Source organism: Sorex araneus, chromosome 8, assembly GCF_027595985.1.
Source record: "Sorex araneus isolate mSorAra2 chromosome 8, mSorAra2.pri, whole genome shotgun sequence".
Classification (NCBI taxonomy): domain Eukaryota; kingdom Metazoa; phylum Chordata; class Mammalia; order Eulipotyphla; family Soricidae; genus Sorex; species Sorex araneus.
The window spans coordinates 64,504,966-64,528,764 of record NC_073309.1 but is presented as its reverse complement, the minus strand read 5'-3'; the positions used below and the strand labels follow the sequence as shown (position 1 = coordinate 64,528,764).

Genomic DNA, 23,799 nt, shown 5'->3' with positions numbered 1-23,799 from the left:
GATGATGAGTCAGTTTTATATGTGGACAGCATATTTTATATCTGAAACCTTTACATTGGCTGTGTCAGCAATGAATCAAACTTTTTTTAATATTTAAAAATGTTGAAAATGAACAAAAAATCAAATGAATTTTAAAATTTAAAAGCAGGGAAAGATTTTTTTTTAAAAGAAAGCTTCTCAGCTATTGAGGTCCCAACACATGTTATTAACATTTTCGTGTGTGTTCTGACTTCTAGAGGTACTTTATAGTTTACTTAGCCAATGTGATGCTGTGCTGTCCGCTCTCCTTTATAATAAAGACGTTAAAGGTTCCTATTCATAGGTACTCAAGATTTCTCTCCTCCCTCCCTCCCTCCCTCCCTCCCTCCCTCCCTCCCTCCTTCCTTCCTTCCTTCCTTCCTTCCTTCCTTCCTTCCTTCCTTCCTTCCTTCCTTCCTTCCTTCCTTCCTCCTCCCTTCTTCCCTCCCTCCTCCCTTCCTTCCTTCCTTCCTTCCTTCCTTCCTTCCTTCCTTCCTTCCTTCCTTCCTTCCTTCCTTCCTTCCTTCCCTCTCTCCTTTCCTTCCCTCTCTCCATCCCTTCCTCCATCCTTCCCCCCTCCCTTCCTCTCCCAATCATTTATTTTTAGAAAAATTTCTGATTCTTTGAAAATCAGACATTTTATTTCAAATATTTAAAATTTTTTTTTTTTTTACAAATGCTATTTAAACATTGTAGACGTTGTGCTACAGAAAAGTTTTCCTTGTTACCATTATCTGGAATAATGGTATTCTGATCTGTATTCTTCTGTAAAACTGAATCTTCCATTAACATTAACATTTCCCCCTCTTTTGATTTTACAAAAACAGGGTGATACTTTCCACGCCATGTCACTCTGAGTTTTCATTAGGGCTGGAAGATACACAGTGGGGAAGTCACTTGCCTTGTACTTGGCTGAACCAGGTTTGATTCACGGCACCACACAGGCCCACTGAGTATCACTGGGGGTCAGCCCTGGGCACTGAGCCAGGAATAAGCCCTGAGCACATCTGGGGATGACCCCCAAACAGAAGAAAACAAATGAAAAATACAAGGATATAGAGTATTTGTTGAGTAGGTTTTTATTTCCTTACCACTCTTCCCTGTCACCACATATAACTCTAACCCAGGATTTAATTAAAAAAAATTTTTTTTTGAGGGGGCTTGTTTGGGGGCCACACCCAGTGATGCTCAGGGCTTACTCTTGGCTCTGTGCTCAGGGATCACTTCTGGCCTGGATTGACTCTGCGTTGGCCCCGTGCAAGGCAAACACCGTACACCATGCCTCAGGGAGCTTCAGTGTGTATTTTGAGTCACACAGAATAGAGCTACTTGGATTCGACAAAGTGCTCATCCGTGACAGTGTCTTCCATACTTTGTTTAATATTGCAAAAAATGCTATTGCAAGTACTTCTGTGTCTTTTATACAAGTGTCTAGCCCTGTAGACACCTTGATGTGGTTTTGATCAGTTGGAGGGGTCACGCACATAAGCATTTTAAATTTGTTTATGATTCTCTTCCTCCAGTTAACTATTGTTACAGTTTAGGTGACACGGTTGCAGAAGAGTTGCTTATAATTTTGATGCACACAGTTACTGCACCCCACCACCACCAACTGCCGTGACCCCCCGCACCACTGTCCCTATGTCACCATCTTCCTTCCCCTCATTCCCGCACACCCTCCCCCCTGCCCTTGGTAATCTCAGGGTTGTGGCCAAGGGTTTGCTGTCATTTTAGGCTATCTATTCCTGTGTTGTGTTCTCTGTGTGTCATAGAGGAATGATATCTTCTGGTTTTTGTTCTTCTTCCTCTGGCTTATTTTAAAATGTTGACCGTGATGCTTCTGTTTTCATCCAAGTTGCAGCTCACTGCAAGATTTCATCTTTTGTTACAGCTTTAGAGTATTCCATTGTATTTTTTCTAAACTTTCTTTGTTTTAGGCTTACTCTCCGCTGTGCTCAGGGCTTACTCCTAGCTCTGTGCTCAGAGATAAGTCCTGGGGAGCTGAGGGGACTCTGATGTCCTGAGGCCAGCTGTATGCAGAGCAAGTGCCTTGACCCCTGTACTGTCTCTTCGGTGCCATCCCTGCCCCACCCGCCCCCTCGTGTTTGTATGTCACAGTGATTTACGAAGTTGTTTATAATAGTTTCAGGCATACAGTGTTCTCACTTCCAATCCCACCACCCATTGGCCGCATCCCTCTGGCAGTGACCCCAGTTTCCCTCCCACCCCACAGCCTACTTGCTGAATACTGTGTATAGTTTAATTTTTGTAGTTCGGGGTCCTTGCTGGGTCTAGTGATTCAGATCAATAAGGAATCTCAGCTCTATACCCCGGGTGAGCCCAAGGACCTTGTCTCTTGCCCTACCCCTCTTTTTGCTTTTCTTTCTTCTCCTTTTCTCTCCTGGGCTTTTTACTTATTTTTTTCTTTTTGGATCACACCCAGAGATGCTCAGGAATTATCCTGGCTCCGCACTCAGGAGTTATTCCTGGTGGTGCTTGGGTGACCACATGGGATGCCAGGGATCGAACCCGCGCCGGCCACTTGCAAGGCAAATGCCCTAGCTGCTGTACTGTTGCTCTGGCCCCCATCCTTGGCATTTCTGTGTTTGTAGTCTCGACCCAGTGCTTTGGATGCAGGGAACCTTTAAAGAGAAGCACTGGAATGTTCTGAGAAGGAAATACAGGGTTTTGTCCCTGGCAGTCGTGTCCTTGATGATGTTGCTATTTTGTTGGCAGCTGGTATTCCTTATTATGAGCCACATCGCTCCTCGTGTCATTCTGTTCTATAGCAGTGAGTTACAGAATAGAGTGAATATCATTCTCTGAGGATAGTTTATCTAAAAAAGAATGTATGAAAGTCATGCCACCAGTAAAAACTAGAAATTCCGGCTTATCATTTTTCTTATATACTTCAAGTTTTTGTTTGCTTGATGTTTTGGGGCCACACCCAGTAGTGTTCAGGATTACTCCATGCTCGGGGATCATTCCTGTCGGGTTCTGGGAACATACGTAACATTGGTGGCCAAACCTGGGTCAGCTGCATGCAAGGGAAGCACCTTATCCCCCATCCTCTCATTCAAGCCTCTTGTTCTTTTCAATCACTGTATCACTGTCATCCCGTTGTTCATCAGTTTGCTCCAGTGGGCACCAATAACGTCTCTATTCATCTCAGCACTGAGATTTTAGCAGCCTCTCCTTACTCTTTCTCATTGGAGGTGCCATATTAGAGCTCTTTCAGGGTCAGGGGAATGAGACCCATTATTGTCACTGTATTTGGCATATTGAATATGCTACGGGGAGCTTGCCAGGCTCTGCTGTGCAATATAACAATAACAAATATACAAAACCAAATAAAGGTTAAAGTTATAGGGGGGTTCAGTGCATCAGAAAGTACACTACCCAGCATCATTGGTAAAATCAATAAAATATTTATATATTAGAAATATTTATACATTAAAAACTACAAAGAGTTTGTAGTTTGTAGTTTAAAAACTGTTTGCTACATGAATGTGTTTGCACAGATAAACTGTCTTTTAATTATTCTGAATAAAAGCAGTATAGTTGGTCCTTGAACAATATAAAACTGCACTGTTCACTTATTTGTATGTAGATTTTTCAAACCATAGAATAATTATAATTGTGCCTTAATGAATAAAAGATATTATCGATGAGCCTCAAACATATTTTTTGGATGATCAAATGAGCTAGACACTTGGTTTTTAGGTTGTAAGAGTAAAGTTAAGTGTGCAGGGTTTTTCTCCACACAATTAGGTGTTTTGTACATTTTTAAATTTCTAATTCAAATTTCTTCATCTAGATTTTTTAGTCCATTAAGTCCTATTTTAAGAAATGTGTTTAATTTTTTTTTTTTTTTTTGCTTTTTGGGTCACACCTGGCGATGCACAGGGGTTACTCCTGGCTCTGCACTCCGGAATTACCCCTGGCAGTGCTCAGGGGACCATATGGGATGCTGGGATTCGAACCCGGGTTGGCCGCGTGCAAGGCAAACGCCCTACCCGCTGTGCTATCACTCCAGCCCCAGAAATGTGTTTAATTTTTTGAAATAATTTTTTTTTAATAAGAAGTATCCAACTTCTTATTTAAAAGACAAGTGCGGGGAGCATGTAGATAGTTTAGTGGGAGGAGGGTGGTTGCCTTGCGTGCAAGGTTTGACCCCCAACACCCTATGAGGTCCCCTGAGCCTTTCCACGGGTGATACCTGAGTAGAATCAGAAGTAAGCCCTGAGCACACCAGGTGTAGACCAAAACCTAATAAAACAATTATATATATACATATATATATATTTTATTTTAAGCATCTGAAAAATATAATACATTGCTAATTCTTACATAATAACATAGATCCATAGTAGAATATCCATAGTAGAATATGGGTATTTGTGTTAATTTTTTATTTTAAAATTTTTAATTTTTTATTATTTTTTTCTTTTGGACTCGAGTGATAGCACAGTGGGTAGAGTGTTTGCCTTGCACAAGGCCAACCTGAGTTCGATTCCCCTGTCCCTCTTGGAGAGCCCAGCAAGTTACTGAGAGTATCCTGCCTGAATGGCAGAGCCTGGCAAGCTACCTGTGGCGTATTTGATATGCCAAAAACAGTAACATCTCATAATGGAGATGTTACTGGTGCCCACTTGAAGAAATTGATGAACAATGGAATGGCAGTGCTACAGTGCTATAGTGCTATTTTTTCCTCTTAAAAATTTATTTATATATTAACTGAATTGCCGTGAGATACACAGTTACAAATTTGTTCATGATAGAGTTTCATAGAATGTTCCAACACCGTCTGTTCCCCAATGGACATTTCCCACCACCATTGTCCCCAGTTTTTGTGTTTAATACTTCAATATCATTTAATTTGACCTTCAGAAAGTGACTTTCTGGGGTTGTAGTGATGGTACAGTGGGTAGGATGCTTGCCTTGCATGTGGCGGACTTGAGTTCAATGTCTGACATTCCATATGGTCCCTTAAGCAACATTATGAGTAGTTCCTGAGTGCAGAGCAAGGAATGACCCCTGAGGGGAGAGAGAGAGAGAGAGAGAGAGAGAGAGAGAGAGAGAGAGAGAGAGAGAGAGAGAGAGAGAGAGAGAGAGAGAGAGAGAGAGAGAGAAAGAGAGAGAGAGAGAGAGAGGGAGGGAGGGAGGAAGGGAGGAAAGGAAGTTAGTTTACCCCCTTTGTTCTAAGATTTCATAATATTTTTAGCCTGATTTATAAATGTTTATCTGATAAACTTGTTTGTCTCTAAAGATGATATCTGTAAAACATCATACAGCTGAGATGGTATAATTAATTTTAATATTATTTTGTTGTTCTTTTTACAGAAAACAAGCATCTTTATGGGTTCAAGGAGATATTTTCCGATCCAAACTGAAAAACAGTACATCAAGTGAAGGAAGCATTAATAAAATTCTTTCTAGCTTGGATGACATGTCCATTGGTGGAAACTTAACTAAAATGCAAAACATGGAGAGATTTGGAGAGGTGAGTTTCCCCCCAGGAAGACCTTTGTCTCCTGAAGACTAGTCTAATTTTGGGGTTTCCAATTAAACACATATAAAGTAGTTTTTTTTTCTCTGAGATGCTATGTCCCAAATTCATAGGTGTGGAGTTACCCATCTGTTACAGAAGAATCAGAGCAAATTAATGGAGTTATTCTTAAGAAGGGTGAAAATACAGATTTAAAGAGTACAATTTTAAACTGATAAGAACATACACTACACTTGATCTTAGCCAGAAGGCCGAGAAGCAATAAGGATTGCTTAATAAGGATAATAATTTTAAAGACGACCACTCTGATTTGGAGAATGTTTACAAAAAGAAACAAGGAAAGCAAATTTCCTATGTGACAATGTAAATAAATATCAAAATGTTCTTAATGTGATGACTGAAAAAATAGTACATACCCTAAGGAGCTATTCAGAAAGCTTCAACTCTATATTAATTTATAAAGTATATAGTTAAATATAACTAAAGGTAATTTAAAAATTGTGATTCTATTAGGAGCTAACCACATGTTCCCTCCTTCCATCCCATCCCTCTCCTTTAGGTGAGAGAGCAATTTTTTCTTTTTTTTTTTCTTTCTTTTTTGGTGGGTTGGGTCACCCCCCATGATACTCAGGGGTTACTCATTGCTCTGCACTCAGAAATTACTCCTGGCGGGGCTTGGAGGTCCATAAGGGGCACTGAGAATTGGACATTCTGGGTTTGTCACGTGCAAGGCAAACGCCCTACCCGCTGTGCTCTCCAGCCCCTGAGCAAACCACTTTACATAACTTTTTATTTACTTGTGGTGGTGGTGGTGGCAGTGCTGGGTGTTCTGGGGTCAGCTCCATGAGACTGGTGACCATACTCAGTGATGTAGGGCTGGGGTCAGGGGTCAAATGTCCAGTTAATGGGGGGCCTTACACGCAAGGCCTGTGCTTCGTTACTAAACCTCAGCCCCACATTCTTTCCGTTTTCATAACTACTTGGTGAAATAATATTATTTCTCTTTTATTTAGATTAACATGATTTTTTTCTTTCCATTCTTGGGGGCAAATTCACTGACTCCCAATCCAAGAACACCCCAGAGTTTTCAGCCATTGAAGGGTCCCACCCAGAGAGATTCAGCTGCTCATCATTCTGTTTGAAATAGCTGTAGAGTGGGGCTGTTCCTATGTCTGACGGTGTTGAGTGGGATTCACATTCTAATGGGCAATGACCCACAAGGCCTAGGACAAATGTTTGAAAAAAATTGTTACTATTTTAAAGTTTATTTTGGGGGCCACACCCAGCGATGCTCAGGAATAACTCCTGGCAGACTCAGGATACCATATGGGATGCCAGGAATTAAATCCAGGTTGGCTGCATGCAAGGCAAGCACTCTACCTGCTGTACTTTCACTCTAGCTTGAGTTTGAACAAAAGTCTATGGCTTATGCTTAAACTTGAAGGAGTTCACAACTGGAGGAATATGTCACCACTATTAGGTCAGTGATTGGTACTCTAAATAGGCTTCTTTCACTGATAAAGGTGACCAAAGCACTCAAAAATAGGAAAGTTAGTTTTTTTCAAGTACAAAGGATGGCAACTTCTGAATGAACTAATGTTTTAACCCTGTGGTATGTTCTCCAGGACAGGCGCTGATGATGACTAAGTTAACTTGTTTGAGTCACCTATTATGACGAAGAGTAAGCTCTAGCCAAGGTCATGTTGCTGTTCAGAGCATTTGTGACATTTTCTTGTCTCTGTGTTATATTCTGTCTATATTTAAAGCCAGTGGAATGGGCCAGAACTGTCACTTGAGTGTGCGAATGTAACTGCTAGTGCAGAAGTGGGTTTATTCCCGAGTTCATGGGTTCTTGAGGACTGTATGAAAGATTTGTGTATAAAACTCAGATGCTTAAGTTTATTGTATAGTTTAGGTCAATGTGTCTGCATCCCTCTCAATGCCCAGGTCTCTCACCCATGCGTGATGCCACTTGTCCTATCCCTCCACGCCTGGTCCTGCCCCTGAACTGCCTGGCTCCAGTGCCCCATGCTCTGGTCTCGTCCGTCTCCTATTCTCTGTCCAGCGTAGGCACTCCTGTCCTGGAATAGTGCTGGAACCCTCACCCTGTGTCCCCTTGCTGGGGTCTCCTGAACTGTCCTTGTCACTTCGCCTTTAGGGCACTAGCCGGAGGCTCCTGCGCCCCGCGGCCTTCCTTGCTCTCTGGCTGTGGCCATGTGACTGTGGGTGAGATTCCCGCTGTCCTGCCACCTGCATGGACATAGGCGAGGGGCAAAGAGGAGACCTGCCTAGCTGGGGGCTTCCTTTTGTCTCGAACTGTAGCCTACCCACAGTGATCCAATCATGTATTCTGACTAGGAAACATTTTAGTGGGTGAGATATTATATGAGACCTATCATTACTGAGAGGTGTGTATGTGTATATATATATATATATATGTGTGTATATATATGTGTGTATATATGTAAACTCTCTATGATTCGTTGACTACTGTCTGAACTCCATCAAGTAAGGAGTAAGGAGAGACTGCTAAAATCTTAGGTTGGGAGGAATAGAGACGTTACTGGTGCCCGCTCAAGTAAATCGACGAACAATGGAATGGCAGTGATACAGTGAGATTTTAAATGTCCAGTTAAACTCACCGTCTGCTTGGTGGCCCTAACCTCCACTCCCTCCATAACGTACCTAAGGAAGAACTGTTCCTGCTTTGGTTAGCATTTTCTTCCCAGGATGTGTTCACACGAACAGGACTTTGGGTGGTGACTTCTGATAAAGTATGCATTAATCCTATTCCCCTCCTAAGTACATTTGTCTTGCAGAAACATTATGCTTTCAATATAAAAATCTAGAAATACTGTTATCACAAGAACAGAACAGTAAAGAATGCAGTATGGTTGAAATTTAAAATTGGTTTGCAATATCATCATATATTTTTATGTTGGCTATTCTTCTTGATAATCAGTGGACTCCTTTTTCCCTAGAAATAGTTAATTTAGCTCTAGTCATTAAGAAGTACTATTACTTTGAAATTAAAAGACTGAAAAGAATTCTGAAAGCCAGAGAATTGTTATGTGGTTAAGATTTTAGCCAGTGACGTATGCCTGGATCTAGATTACCTTATTAGTTAGGTAAAGCTCTGTGTGAGTAAGTCTTAGAGGGTCTTTTCTTGCCATGGTTAACTGGTGCTGGCTCCAGAACATGACATGGACACATATATGGGGAATTATTTCCTCAAAGTGCATATAACTAAGTGATATATTTATTCATTTATATGGGGAATTATTTCCTCAAAGTGCATATAACTAAGTGATGTATTTCTTATTTTTGCTAATTTCAAGTGAGAAAATAAAGTCAACGCTAAAAGAATTTTAGCGTGTTTATACTTGTATAAACACGGATGCTGTTTTTATACATTTTTACATGGCTACTTGGATCGGGACTGGGCTTCTTCCACCCAGATCCCCCATTTTCCAGTAGCTAGGCATTTACACCCAGAGACTGCCCCCAGTGCCATGCATCCCATCAATGGCCAACATCCAGATTATAAGACCAAGCCCAGGAAGTGGCTGTTCGACATCTAACAGCCTAGTTCTTCCTCTTGGAAAACCTAATAAGCAACCAAAAGTCCATTGCCCACTTGGTAGAGCCTGGCAAGCTCCCCGTGATGTATTCATATCCAAAATACAGTAACAGATATATACATACCTCTCGGAGAGCCCGGCAAGCTACCGAGAGTATCCCGCCCGCACGGCAGAGCCTGGCAGGCTCCCCATGATGTATTCAATATGCCAAAAACAGTAATGATAGGTCTCATTCCCCTGACCCTGAAAACCTCCAATCATTGGGAAAGACGAGTAAGGAGGGCTGAGTGTATTAGAGATGGCACTGGTGCCCGCTTGAGTAAATAGACAAACAACGGGATGACAGTGATACAGTGATAGTGATACTTGTATACCAATGTTTAGAATATATGTCCCTGGAAGTTATAGAAATATTAATTTTTTTCCTTGCAAGAAAATGCAAATGTAGTATCCTTCTAAAAAGTTGCTTTTGGGGTTCACTTTGTTTAAAAGCCAGGTTTAAAGGAAACATAGTAAATGAAATGTTTCTTTTTTAGCCATCAGGATAATTTCTGATTGGTTATTAGGAAACTGTAAACATTCAGATTAGACTGTTTGAATATATAACTTTTTAGTGCTTAGGGATATGGGTGAAAGGAATCATTCAAATTGACCAGAATGACTGGCTATGAGAATGGAAAAGTATTACTTTAATTAAATTTTATTAAGTAAATTGTTACTTTAGTAATGATTTTTTTTTTTTTTTTTGCTTTTTGGGTCACACCCAGCAATGCTCAGGGGTTACTCCTGGCTCTGCACTCAGGAATTACCCCTGGCGGTGCTCGGGGGACCATATGGGATGCTGGGAATCGAACCCGGGTTGGCCGTGTGCAAGGCAAACGCCCTACCCGCTGTGCTATTGCTCCAGCCCCAGTAATGAATTTTTTTAATTTGTTTTTTTGTGTTTATTTTTGGGCCATACCTGGTAGTGCTCAGGGCATATTCCTGGCCCTGCACTCAGGGATCACTCGTGGTGGGCGCAGGTGATCAGATGGGATGTTAGGGATCGAGTCCAAGTTGACTGCAGGCAAGGCAGTTGCTCCTCTGCTCTGGCTCCAAATAATTAGTTTTAAGCCAGATTAGGAGGCACTCAGGCCCTGTTCCTGGCTTTGCACTCAGGAGCGATCCTTGGAGGTTCTCCACAGGCCGTGTGGTACTAGGGACATGAAAGTGGCCAAATGCAAGGCAAGCACGTCAACCTGTACTGTCTCCTGTCCTAGGTTGTCACTTTAATGAATTCTCTTAGTCACTTAGAGTTATGAGGAACCTTCTAAAAATAAAAGTGGCGCTTTATCAAATTGGGGCTGGTCTTCAGTGCTGGGTGGCTCACCTGGTGGACGAGGTCAGGTTCCTATCTCTGCGCTTAACTTGGCTGTGCTATCTCTCCATGGCCCCTCTGGCCTCTGCTGGGTGACCTGACCCAGGAGGGGCTAACAGTGGCCTGGACCTATTCTTACTCATGGGTCCTTAGAATTAAAACTTGAGTCAGTAAAGGAGCTAACGGTTTCCCAGGACACCGAGGGAAACACAATATAACGATGCATGCTCTCCATAGGAGCAAGAAGTGTTCATTTTGACATTCAGAGTTTCACCATGGACAGATATGCTGAGCTGTGAGTTTCAGAAGCTGGAATTAAACCGCTTGAAAGTGCAAGGGAGCTCACAGTGCAAACAGCTTAAGTAGCACTCACGGTAGGCTACGTATCACTCTGTTCTATGTTTGTTTGTTTTGTTTTGTTTTTTTTTTTGCATGAATTAATTCTTTTTGTCCTTAGAGCAGCTGTTTGAAATAGGCATTTCTCCCTAGTGTCTTCCTGAGAGGACATCCCTGAGGTAGAGAAAGTTAAGCCTTCTTTCCAAGGTCACACAGCGTGTCGTGGCGCTGCCATTGGAACTGGTGCTCTGGCTCCAGGTCAGCATTCACCCATCCTGCCTTGAGCCCCTCTGAGTGCCCGGCCCACAGCCTCTTCCTGCGATGCTCGGTGGGATTTTAGTACATGACACGCTGTAATTTTTAATGGAGTATAGACATTCCACCCTAAGTTGCTCCTGGAGTTGTTAATATTTTAAAACCTTATTTTTTCCGAGGCCTGATATTAGTGCACCAAGCTACTGCTCAGTAGATGTCTGGGATTTAGAGGTTTCAGTTGATGCAGGTTTTAGTGGATATCAGTTTAGAGGTTTTAATTGGCACAGATGCTGCTGATGTTCAGCTGAGTGCCCAGAAAATGGACTATTTGGTAAAATAAGAATGAAGTGTTTGAATTATGTCGTTGAAGATATTGTTATTAATAAAAACATTTTCTCTTTTACATCAAATGTGCATAAGCTTAGGAAAAGAATGTAGGAAGTGAGAATGCACTCGAAGGCTCTGCTTTTAAGCATTTGTCTTTCCACTCTTAGGAGCACTCAGGCATGAGAGTTCTAATCCGGAGGCCTCTGGGTTCGCCAAAGGCCCCCATACGAGGAAGGGGCACCATCCAGGCGGCCTGCTCTGGCTGAGCCATGGAATTGTGGTGGTGGAGAGGGGCAGGAGTTGGTGCTAGGATAGTGGTCCAGGGATAAAGGGCTGAATCAGTGCAGCAAAGAGGGAATGAAAATGGATTTGGAGACTCTGATATTCCAAGTTTTACTGATCAGATATAAATTATGAGGAGGATGTCTTCACCTTTGCTCAATTTCGACATCTCATGGGTTCAGTATCTCAGCACTAAGAGAATTTTAGAAATACCAAATCACCTTTCCTAATCAAATTGTTTATATCCACTAAAAATTTCATCTTTTCCTTCCAATTTTTGCCTTCTATTTTTACTCTCCTTTCTATTTCCAGAATCTCCATTTATGTCATTTTTAAATTTAACACTTCCATTTTTATTCTTGAGTGTGCTATAAATGATCTAACCCATTTTTTCTTATGCATACACCACTGCCTCGCCATTAACTTCATCTGTTACCATTTTATTAATGTCCTGGCCAATGATTACTTCATGTGGCTGACATCTGTAGATGTAACTGATCTCATTTTGGTTCTTGTCTATGTGAGAGAATAACTGATATGATAAAATCAGTCTTTGTCCTTTATGCTGTTTCCTGGCTTGACTAGCATCTGTAGAAATGAATCTTTAAATTGGTCCTGTTCTCTCCTTTCCTTGACTTTATGTGGAGAGTTTGAAAGACTGAGGCTTCTCCCCTCGCTCTCCGGCAGCCCTGGGTAATCTGCTGCTCTCCGGAACAAGTGGGTCTGTGCTGGGGCTCCCCGGGGAGGGACTGGAGGCCAAGACCAAAGATGGGAGCCGGAGTTAGCTTCTCCCCATGAGCAAAATTTATGATTTTGTTCATGATCCTCACAAGCAGTGAATTTGGTCCAAAGAGTGAAACCTAAGAGCTTCTGCCGAGAAGATTTAGACAAAAAAAAAAATGATTTGCATTTTAGTAGATTTCTCCTGGAGTGCATGTCTAGATTACCCACCCCAGCCTCTGTCCTGACCCCTACATAAACCAGAAGATCCCGGGCTGTAGGGATAGCACAGCGGGTAGGGCATTTGCCTTGCATGCGGCCGACCTGGGTTCGATTCGTAGCATCCCATATGGTCCTCTGAGCACCGCCAGGAGTAAATCCTGAGTGCATGAGCCAGGAGTAACCCCTGTGCATTGCCAGGTGTGACCCATAAAGCAAAAAAAACACCCCCAAACCAGAAGATCCCTTGACTGGGATCTCCCCACACTGACCTCTGACAGTTCATTCTCCCCACAGTAACCAAAGAGAAGGATATAGTGACATGTGAAGGAGGAGAGTGTTATGGTGTCACAACCCATAAAAATGAATGTAAATATGTCACAGACATGTGGGAGTTCATGTGTAGAAAACAAAACAAATATTCTATTTTCATAGAAAAGAAACACAGATTTATAAGAAATTACCTAACCATGAATTAGCCCAGACATATGAAGACCACATTCCTTTGAGATGCAAATCCTGAGACCTTAGGAGAACTTGAGGCTCTGAGAAGGGTGGATCCCTCAGAAAAGGGGGCGCTCTGAGAATCAGGTGGTCCTGAGGTGGAAGGGTGGCTCAGTGTACAGCTTTCCCTTGGACAGCATCACATCAACTCTCACTTACATGGAGTCCTTCAGGCCAAGACAACTTGGAGAAATTGTATACAACCTTCTCTCAAAACTGCCCTTAGCTTTTCCTCTTGAACATGTTCTTTCTTTCTTCTCACATTTCTCTAAGAACATTTCTTTAAGTAAATGAATTTGCTTTACTGAAAGAAAGAGATTTAAGCAATGAGATGCTATTTATGCCTGTCAAATTATATGACATTTTAAAAAATGTATACAATATTATCAAAGATTTAGAGAATGAAACATAGTAACTATTTCTAGGTGGCATTTAAAATGGTTCAATATTTCTGGAGGAAAATTTGGTAGCGTGTTATAGAAGACAAAATGAATTCAGCAATTTATTTTAGACAATAAATTGGAGAATGTCTGAAAATGGTCTATGTATAGAAGATGTGGTTGGTGGCTGTTACAGTGATGAGACATGAAACACCTAATCTAGGGTAAAATAAATAATATTTAACATGTCTAGAGAGTGGAATTTTTGTGGTGCCAGAAAGAATGATAGTGCTAGAGTCTTAATGTTGTTTGTTTTTTAATTTATCATGAAACTCTCATCATGTATGCAGAGTATTATGTATCTCACTCATTCGCGATATGTCAGTGAGAAATTCAGAGAAACATGTAATTAGACCTCTTATTGTAAGCATGAAGTATGCTGGTGACTTTGTATAGAAGAAAAAGTCTGCCAGACTATGAGAAAATAGGAATGTTTCGCTTTTGATTGTAAGTATAATTGTATTTTGTTTTTATTTGTGACAAACAAGTATCAAGTGATAGCATAGCGGGTAGGGCATTTGCCTTGCATGCGGCTGACCTGGGTTCGATTCCTCAGCCCCTCTCGGAAAGCCCGGCAAGCTACCGAGAATATCCCGCCTGCACGGCAGAGCCTGACAAGCTACCTGTGGCGTATTCGATATGCCAAAAACAGTAACAACAAGTCTCACCCTGGAGATGTTACTGGTGCCTACTTGAGCAAATCGATGAGCAACAGGATGACAGTGACAGTGACATATATATATATATATATATATATATATATATATTTTTTTTTTTTTAAGGAAGCACATGGTTTTCTTCACTAAAGGTTGAAAGCTGGTTTTTTTATAATGCTTATAGAGAGGTTTATATACAATTCTTTTCTTTGAGAGCAACTTTTAATAAATTGTTTTAAGAGAGGGAAGTTAAGTTTGGGTAGTTGAGTACATTTTTGTTATATTATCTTCTACATTTGAAATGAGTTTTAAAATTTACCTTTAATATTCATAAAAGAGCAAGAGAAATAAAAATAACTATGATAAGTGGCTTTTTTGTATAATGGTATATTCTTTTGAATTATTTTTTCTTTCTTTTTTAAAAAATTATTTATTGCTGTTTGGGTTACACCTGGTGATGCACAGGGGTTACTCCTGGCTCTGCACTCAGGAATTACTCCTGGTGGTGCTTGGGGCACCATATGGGATGCTGGGAATCAACCTGGGTTGGTTACGTGCAAGGCAAATGCCCTATCTGCTGTGCTATTACTCCAGTCTGAATTATTTTTTTCAAAAAATATATTCTTATTCAGTCTTATAAAACCACAGTCTTATACTTCTTATCAAGAAGTACTTCTTTTTTTAATTTGCAAATTAAAGTACTTAATTTTATTTACATAAAATAAAAATGTAAGTTCTTTAGCCTACCTTTATTTTTCTCATTCTCCAAAAGGAAGGTGGATCTTTTTTTTTCTTTTTTGGGGGGCAGGACTTCCTCCTGGCTCTGCATTCAGGGATCACCCCTGCAATCTAGGGGAACCATATGGGATGTTGGGGATTGAACCTGGGCTGGCTGTGGGCATAGCAAGTGCTTACCTCACTGTACTATCTTTCCGGCCCCCAGGGAGATGAATCTTTAAGTCAATTGTTCTAAGTAATTTTTCACTGCCATTTTTTCCATGTTTTGCATGTAACGCTATTTTAAATTTTAATAATGTTAGACACTTGGGCTACCCCGTGGTTATAATGAATATTTACCTCTCTGTTGCTCACAGGACACTGCTCTGCTCTTCAGTGTGTGTGAAGGACAGTATGTTGCTAACAGGACACACCTGCATTTTAATACGCTCGGGAAACTGGTGCTGGGAACCGAACCCGGGTGTGTGCACGCCAGCCTCCTGAGCGCTCTGCTCTCCTTGGCCCCCAGTTACTTTTATTTGCTTAATTTTCTATGCATTTGGGAAAAACAAAATACTATTCCCCACTGCGCTCAAATTGTGCCGAGCAGTTTTAAATCTTTTCAGAATATCAGTATAGCAGGAATTCTTACAGCTTTATTTTTCCTGAGGATACTTCCCCCTCCCCCCTAGTCTAGGTTGCTTCTTTAGCCCAAATAGATAGTTTTGACTTGACGCCCTCTACACGCTCCTGCTAGATCCCCATTTTCCTGGAGAAGCAGTTGGTAATAGTTTTCTCAGAAAGACTGTGTGGGACGTAACTTTTGCTGCCTTTATTCTCCCTTTATGCTCGATTGACAAGCTAACTTTTGGAATTCCAGCCTGAGAACATGTCCTCCTTAGAATTTTCAAGATGGTTCAGAGCTGGGAACGCGAAGATGTGGTTTGTGAGGGACAAACAGGCTTCTGGCTTGCTCACCACGGCACCTTGGAGTAATCTGCTTACCCTGAAAAGACTAACTTGGGCTCCCTCTGACAGGCCCTTCAGAAAGCTGTCGTGACAGACCCTTTGCCTCATGCAGGCCCTGGGATTCAGCTACGTCTGGCCCTTCTGTGAGGCGCCAGGCTAGAAAAAGCCAGCGCGCCTTCGCCAGTGTCCTGTCCGCTGACAGGCCTGACCATCGGGCACACTTGGTTTCCACCCCTGCGGGCTTCCTGGGGTACAGAGGATTCTCTCCCCTGTGGCTGGCCGCATGTGCAGGCCCATGGAACTGATTCCAGGTCACATCCGTCTAGAGGAGCCCCCTCCGGCTTAGCTCCGTGACCCTGCGCTGCTGAACTGGGCCTAGTGGCCTTGTGATTCATTGTTTCAAATTCAGCTAAGGGGTCCACTTCTTAAGGAAATGTTTATTTCTTTACTTCTCCATCCTCCCTATGCCTTCTGCACTCTGTTATCTCTTTTGTCTGTACTTTTTAAAAAGGGGCCATTCCCAATGGCTCTCTGCCGGGCATGCTTGGGACCCGAACAGGCTCATACCCAGTGGAAGATGCAGTGTCTGAGGTTGAGCTCAGCATCTTGCATCTTTCAGCGTGTGCTTTACACTCCACCCACATCCCAGACTTCTTTCATGAATCTCTTTTGCACTCAGAGTTGTACTAGTCAGGTATGGTCTTCTTACCCGGAGCAAACCTATTGATTGATTTTTTTTTTTTGGATGGTGGCACACCTGCAGTAAATCAGACCTCTTCCCACTGTACTCAGGGGACCGTGCAGAGCTGAGGATAGAAGCTGGTCTAGCTCTCTGGTCCAATATTTTGATTTACTTTTAGACTTTCTACCATCCCTGGTGGTGCTCAGGGGACTGTGTGGTGCCAAGAATCAAACCCAGGTGAGTGCTATGCTGAGTCAGGGCCATAACTCCTGTATTATCTCTCTGGTCCCTGACATACCGAAATGGAACCCTAGATGTACCTAATATAGGTGGTAGGGAATGACAAGTTTTTTGTTCTTACAGTACCCAATTAAACTTTTTGATAAAAGTTACTTATAAACTTTAAAATAGTAAAGTTATATTTATTTAAAATAATATCTAAAATCGGTCAATTTGTGAATAAATTATATACATAAATAATTTATTAAATTTATAATAATCCTTGTCATAAGAACCCTATGAAGTAGTCTCTAACCGTACTCCCCATTTGGAGTTAAGAAAAGTTGGAATAGGCTTACATTCTCTACACTGCAAATGATGAGTAAATAAGTGGTGAGCCCAAAATTAGGAATCCAGCTCAAGACTGATGTCACCCAAGAATGACTGACGGACAGTCCATCTCATTCGCAAACTCAACCCTAAGATATAAGCAGCAAACAAGAAGAGAACTCCTAATTTTATGAGCTAATTAATAGCTTTTTAGTGCAGTCAGTACATTTACATAGATTTCATAATAGTATAAATTTAGATGTTTCTTGAGAATCCAGAGGGGGGAAATTACCATAATTTAGAAAACACTGGGCCAAGAGTGATGGAAAGATTACAAAAGAGTATGAGCAAACCAAAGTTTTTAGCACTTTGTAAATGCAAAGCAACATAAACTTAAAATACTCATTGTAAAATGTGGGTCAGAGATCACCAGGTTGCCTATTGATCATCTGTCATCCTCTAAATCCTGAAGTGTTCTATTCCAGCAATAGCTATGAAAATACTAAGGAAAGCATATTTTTGTCTACATCCAATAAGAGTTCTGACTTTAAAGAGAAGAGGGAATCTTAACTTATAAAGATCCCTATGTTATGACTGGATGGGATCTTGGTAAGATCCAGTCCTTTGTTCTTATAGGGAAAGGGAACAGGCAGAAATAAAATCTTTAAGTATAGTGTCACAGGGCTTTGTTTCAGAAAGAAGATTGAAACTGGGGATCAGAAATCTGATCTTAAAATTCTAATTCTTTCAGTTAGAGTTTAGGGGAGCTTGAGCAATATTCATAAATTCCGTGAGTACCCTTCTCTTATCATCTTTACCATCACTTCCTGGTGCTTTGAATTGGCCTCAAAAAGACCTGGAGAGTTGCTTTTATCTTTTATTTTTTAATTTTATTCATTTTTAAATATTTAATTTAATTTTTTTGTTTTGGGGGCCACACCCAGCAATGCTCAGGGGCTACTCTTGGCTCTACACTCAGAAATTACCCCTGGCGGTGCTTGGGAGAATCAAACCTGGGTCAGCCTCATACAGGCAAACGCCTTCCCCTCTGGACTATCACACTAGCCCCTACTTATAGCTTTCAAACTTTAAGACTTATTTCAGCAGAAATCACACTACCAATTTAGAGAACACAATCTTTTTTTTTTTTCCGTTTTGGGTCACACCTGGCAATACACAGGGGTTACTCCTGGCTCTGCACTCAGGAATTACTCCTGGCAGTGCTCAGGGGACCATATGGGATGCTGGGAATCGAACCCAGGTTGGCCGTGTGCAAGGCAAATGCCCTCCCCGCTGTGCTACCACTCCAGTCCCAGAGAACTCAATCCTTTAACTCCTTATAGAAAGTCTTTAAGCTTTTACTAATAGTAAGTGATACTAAGTTTCTGTATAAATCTCCTCGTGTTATCTTTGATTTTTGTTAATGTTACAGAATTCATAATGATGGTGTCTTAATTCATAATGAGGGAACAATAATGATGGTTCTATATGTTTGAACATGGAATTCAAATATCTGGAAGAATATTTGCATATGTTTATTGGGTCCTACTGTGTTTAAGCTGTACCCCAGAGTCGGGCCGTGCCGGATGAGAGTTGCCTTGGCGTGGCCCCTTGTAACAGACAGCCCCTTTTAAGTGCTATCTTTTCCATACCTGTGCTTCTTTGATTTGTTTCCTGTTTTTTGAATTAACTGGCAAGCAGTTGCACATGTGTTATTTTGGGTGAGGGGCAAGGCCTACCGTAGTGGTGCTTAGATGGCTGCTCCCAGCACAGTGCTTTTCTGGGCGTGCTCAGGGGGCCTTGAGGTGCCTGGGATCACACCCAGGCCTCCACACCTAAGACATGCACTCAGACCCTTGAACCGTCTAGGCAGTCGGTTCTTTATTTCTTTCATTATTTTAAAAAATCTAACTTAATTTTTACTTATTTATTTTTTTGGCAGTTGGTTCTTTAGCATAAAAGTGGACAATGCTAAATTCATAGTACACTCAAGCTAACTAACATAATTTATACTAAAATAGTCGACACAAGGCATATCAGTGCATAATCTATTTTTGAAATTTTTTTTTATTTTATAAAATTGTTCACAATGTTTGATTCCATTTAATATTCAAACACCAATCCCACCACCATGACACCTTCCCACCACCATATATTGGGTGTTTTCATCCCGAACCCCAACCCCTGCCCCAAAGCAGAACCGAAATAATATATTTTGTATTGTTTGCTATGAAAAAACCGCTGAAAATGCTACAAAAAAATTATCCTTAGAGGAAAGAGTATGAAGATTGTTGTATTTCACCCAGGGACCATTAAGTTCAGCTATGAGATCACTAACATGTTGTTAGAGTTGAGCCTTGAGTGCTTTTTATATATGTATCACTGTATCACTGTCATCCCGTTGTTCATCGATTTACTTGAGCGGGCACCAGTAACATCTCTATTACACTCAGCTCTGAAATTTTTGCAGCCTCTCCTTACTCGTCTTTCCCAACGATTGGAGGCTTTCAGGGTCAGGGGAATGAGACCTATCGTTACTGTTTTTGACATATTGAATATGCCAATGGGAACTTGCCAGGCTCTGCTGTGCAGGCAGAATACTCTCAGTAACTTGTATATGTATATGTATGTGTATGTGTATGTGTATGTGTATGTGTATATATGTATCTGTAAAAAAAAAAATGTATGTTTTCCCCTCTAAGACTGGTTCAAACCTATCAAACGTGGTGCCATAATCTTGGAGTACAGAGGGGGAGGTGTGTGGGGGGTGTGTGGTTTGAGGTATTTCCAGGAATAGATTCACTCTTAGGTGAGGCTCTGCCCAAGTGTGTGGGGAGTGGCTGTGAGCATGGTAGCAGCTGGGTTCTGGAAGTTGTTGGCTGCCGGGGCTGGGTCTCTTGGGTCAGGGAGGGGTCTCACCCGCCCCCACCCTGGCCGCCCCGAGTGAAATAGCCTGGCGGGTCCTGCTTACGGTGAGTGTCATGTTATGCCCCCTCCCAGAGAGAAGGACATGGAGTGCATAATCTATTAAAATCATCATAAGGCAAATAATCATATGACATGGCATATATGTTTTTATAGAATAATTTGGAAGAGGATGAAGATGTGGAAATGAAAAACAGTATAACCCAGGGAGACAAACTACGTGCCTTAAAAAGTCAGAGACAGCCTCGCTCCTCACCTTCCTGTGCATTTAGGTAGGTTGATGTTTAACCTTTCAGTGTATACTGCATTACCAGTTGTGAACACAGCAGTTAACCTGGGGGTTATTTTTCATGTGTCATGTTCATGTCCAATCTTTTTATTATTACTATTTTGCTATTTTATCACTGGGAGTGAAGTTTCATTTTATTTATTTTGGGGGTGAAGGTTTTTGGATGACACCTGGCGATGCTTGGGGGTTACTTCTGGCTCTACATTCAGTAATTACTCCTGGCAGTGCTCTTGGGACCGTATGAGATGCCAAGGATTGAACCTGGGCCGGCTGCAAATGCCCTACCCGCTGCATTGTCGCTCTGGCCCCAGGAAGGAAGTTTTAGAATATTTTTGTAATTTGTATTTTTATCTAAGTACTGTGATTTACGAAGTTGTTCATAGTTGAAATCAGGCATACAGTGTTTCAGTATTTATTTCGTCACCAGGGTCAACTTCCCTCTACCAGCACATTTTTAAATTTGGTTATTGTAGTTTAGGTCTCATGCTTTCACTTTTTTTGGTTCTACAATTCAGATTTCTGTCTCTGAAATTCCACTGAAAATTTGCTAGGCAGTGTTTCTGGAATTCTGTGCTGCAAATGCCATTTGCATTTGGAATTTTTTCCCTCAGAGTGACTTTTCTGCCTTCTGGAAAATCCTCACAACCATGCTAAGGTTTTAGTTTTGAATCTGTAGTATGCAGAAAAGTATTGTCTGTCAAGCTTTGGCATATCCAACTCCCATAGTGTTCTGTCCTGGGGAGTAAAATTAGTGATGTTTGTTTATTATAAGCAATCATGTTTTTGAAGTCTGAAACTATTCATCATGATCAGTCGATGGGATTTGATTTAAGTATATTTTGAACCCATGATTCTGATAATAGGTTTTAGTTTTTTGTTTATTTCGCCCAGTGGTGGGCAGGGGCTACTTTTGGCTTTGTGCTCAGGAGTGACCCCTGGTGGTGCTCACGGATCACTTGTGGTGCTAGGGATTCAAAACTGGGTTGACAGCATGAAAGCAATTGCCTTAATATTTGTATTATCTCTCAGCCCCCATTTTTGTTTTCTAAGGCTTTAGGGTCAATGTAGATACACAAAACATGTGCAAATATTACCAAGATTTTTTATTGAGAGCCAGAGAGCTGGCATAGCAGGTGGGGTACTTGCTTTGCACTTGGCTAACCTGGGTTTGATCCCTGGCACCCCATATGATCCCGTGAACTTCTTCTAGAGTGATCTAACCCAGGAGTGTGCCCTGAACTCAGCAGGGGTGGGGGGTGACCCAAGACCAATCAATCAAACAAAAAACAATAAATTCTTTATTGTACGTATGTGTATGTATTATATACATTGTACATATTCTTTTTGATGTGGCATATGCCAAATGTTAAATGATTGCTTTTCTTTGAATTTTAAGTAAGAGGCCTTATACTGTTTTACCACTATGATAATGTCACACAGACTTACAGGGGGTTTCATGTGCTATCTGGGCAACTTGTAACACTTAAGTCGGATTGGGTCTGGTTACATTTCAGTACTGGTTTCCTGACCTGAGAATGAATGTCAGTTTAAAGGTGAATTAATAGTTTCCTACTGTAAGATGAGAAAATTGCATTAGAAGCATTTTGTTTAGTAATAACCACCAACTGGGCTGTCGCAATAGCATAGCGGGTACGGCATTTGCCTTGCACGCAACCGACCCAAGTTTGATTCCTCTGTCCTTCTTGGAGAGCTTGGCAAACTCCCTGTGGTGTATTAGAGATGCCAGAAACAGTAACAACAAGTCTCACAATGGAGACGTTACTGGTGCCTGCTCGATGAGCAAATCGATGAGTAATGGGAAGACAGTGCTACAGTGACAGTGCAATAACCACCAACTACCAATGGGAAACTGAGTAGTTCCTGACTAGTTGCAATGGGTTAGAACCTATGTTGGCTGTCTAGAATGAGATTTAAATAAGTTACTACAATATGCATGTGTCACCACCCATGTTCACATTGACTATTTAAGTTAGAGATCAGTTAGAGACTATTTAAGTAAATCACTCACGAGGGAGTGAATTTTGAGTGGAACTGATCTTCCAATACAATGCTGTTCAAACTGTATTCTTTCTACTATTTGTATTTTCTAAGCCAGTAGAAGATTCTTCAATTTAGTATATTTTACCAGTTTTTTATTTACCATTTTTCTCTCAAAATTCTAAAAATTTAACTTTCGATTCATTATAATTAATTTCAACTAGATTTATACTTTACTCTTTAGATGTAAGGAAGAAGAAGAGGTAAGTTTGAATGTAACCTTGTAAATGTATACCTAGAACAAGAACTTCTACACAGAGTTTTAGAAGACTTGTTCCAATATTGTTTTCCTATTTTCTTTCATCCCTCAAAGTTTTATTTTGTTAAAGCACCTTGAATTACAAAGTTATTCACAGTTGAGTTTTTGAAGGTTTTTCTGTTTTCATTTTGTCTTCAAAAGAATCATCCTACTGTTTTGAATTTAATTTTTTAAAGTAGCTATTGTACCATTATGAAACATTTTATTTTTTAAACCTGTAATGGATGTCATGCTATCTATGATTAGAAAGCAGTTTGCTGTGTATGAAATCCAAAATGAAAGAAAACATCTAAGATGGGCTTTTGCGCCATTTCTGTCGTAGTAAAGTAAATGAGTATTCATTTGCAGTATTCATCTCTTTTGCCAATTTAGTATTCTTTTTGGGAGGGAGGGTCTGGTCTCTACAATATAATTAAATAAGTGAGCATGTGATATGTGAGCATCTGTCTTTGATCCCTGCAGGCTGGACGATCTGAAAACACACCCAAGAGCAACATCTCATCCCTTCAGGTACTGTCAGCCAAGACCGAGTTTCTAGTAGCTAGTCAATAAATGCTTCCTGTTATAGTGTTTTCCTAGTTCTTAAGCCCATGGAAATAGCATGCCAGGCATCACTCTTTAAACTCCCCCCTCCCTGTTCTGGCTTGTTGCAGTCTGCTATGTTATAATGCCCTCCACGCAAATGATGTTTCCCTCTGGTGTCCGGGAGACGGAGACGTTGATCTCGATCTCGAACCTGAGTTTTCTTAGGTTCCCAGCACCACAGGGGTCTCTCCCCAGCTGCTACTCTGTAGCACGCCTTTGGCTCCGTGATTGATTCAGGTTTTAGCATTTCTATTAGAACTCTTTCCTTTGCTTATGCATCTGTTTGTTCCCCTCCTTTATTTTCTAGTTTAATTTCTTTCCCCAGCCCTCTGTTTGAGGAGGAAAACGTTAGTGTTTTTCTTGGAAAAAATATCGTTTGAATACTTCCTGGTGGCGCCAGGATCTTGTTGAGGTCTTGGTAAAGGCACCAGAAGAGTTTGCTAATGATCGTTGAGGTAAAGAAGAAAAGAAGATCCATTCCTTACGCCTGGTATGAGTCAGCTCTGGGGATAGGGCCCAGATGCTTGAGCTGCTTCTCCGTGCCACTCTCTCATTCTTACTT

At 41.2% G+C, this 23,799-nt stretch overlaps 1 protein-coding gene and 1 pseudogene across 3 annotated transcripts in view; one reads left to right on the top strand and one right to left on the bottom strand.

Annotated features, from left to right (window-relative positions):
* CDC14A (cell division cycle 14A) overlaps window positions 1-23,799 on the top strand; it is a 190,216-nt gene that overhangs the window by 145,069 nt on the left and 21,348 nt on the right. For all 3 annotated transcript variants that reach the window (XM_055146297.1, XM_055146295.1, XM_055146296.1), the window contains 3 exons: window positions 5,362-5,521; window positions 20,203-20,318; window positions 23,115-23,162. In XM_055146297.1, the coding sequence (XP_055002272.1) occupies window positions 5,362-5,521; window positions 20,203-20,318; window positions 23,115-23,162 (324 nt within the window). The remainder of the gene's footprint in view (window positions 1-5,361; window positions 5,522-20,202; window positions 20,319-23,114; window positions 23,163-23,799) is intronic.
* Window positions 5,638-5,790, bottom strand: LOC129406922 (U2 spliceosomal RNA; annotated as a pseudogene).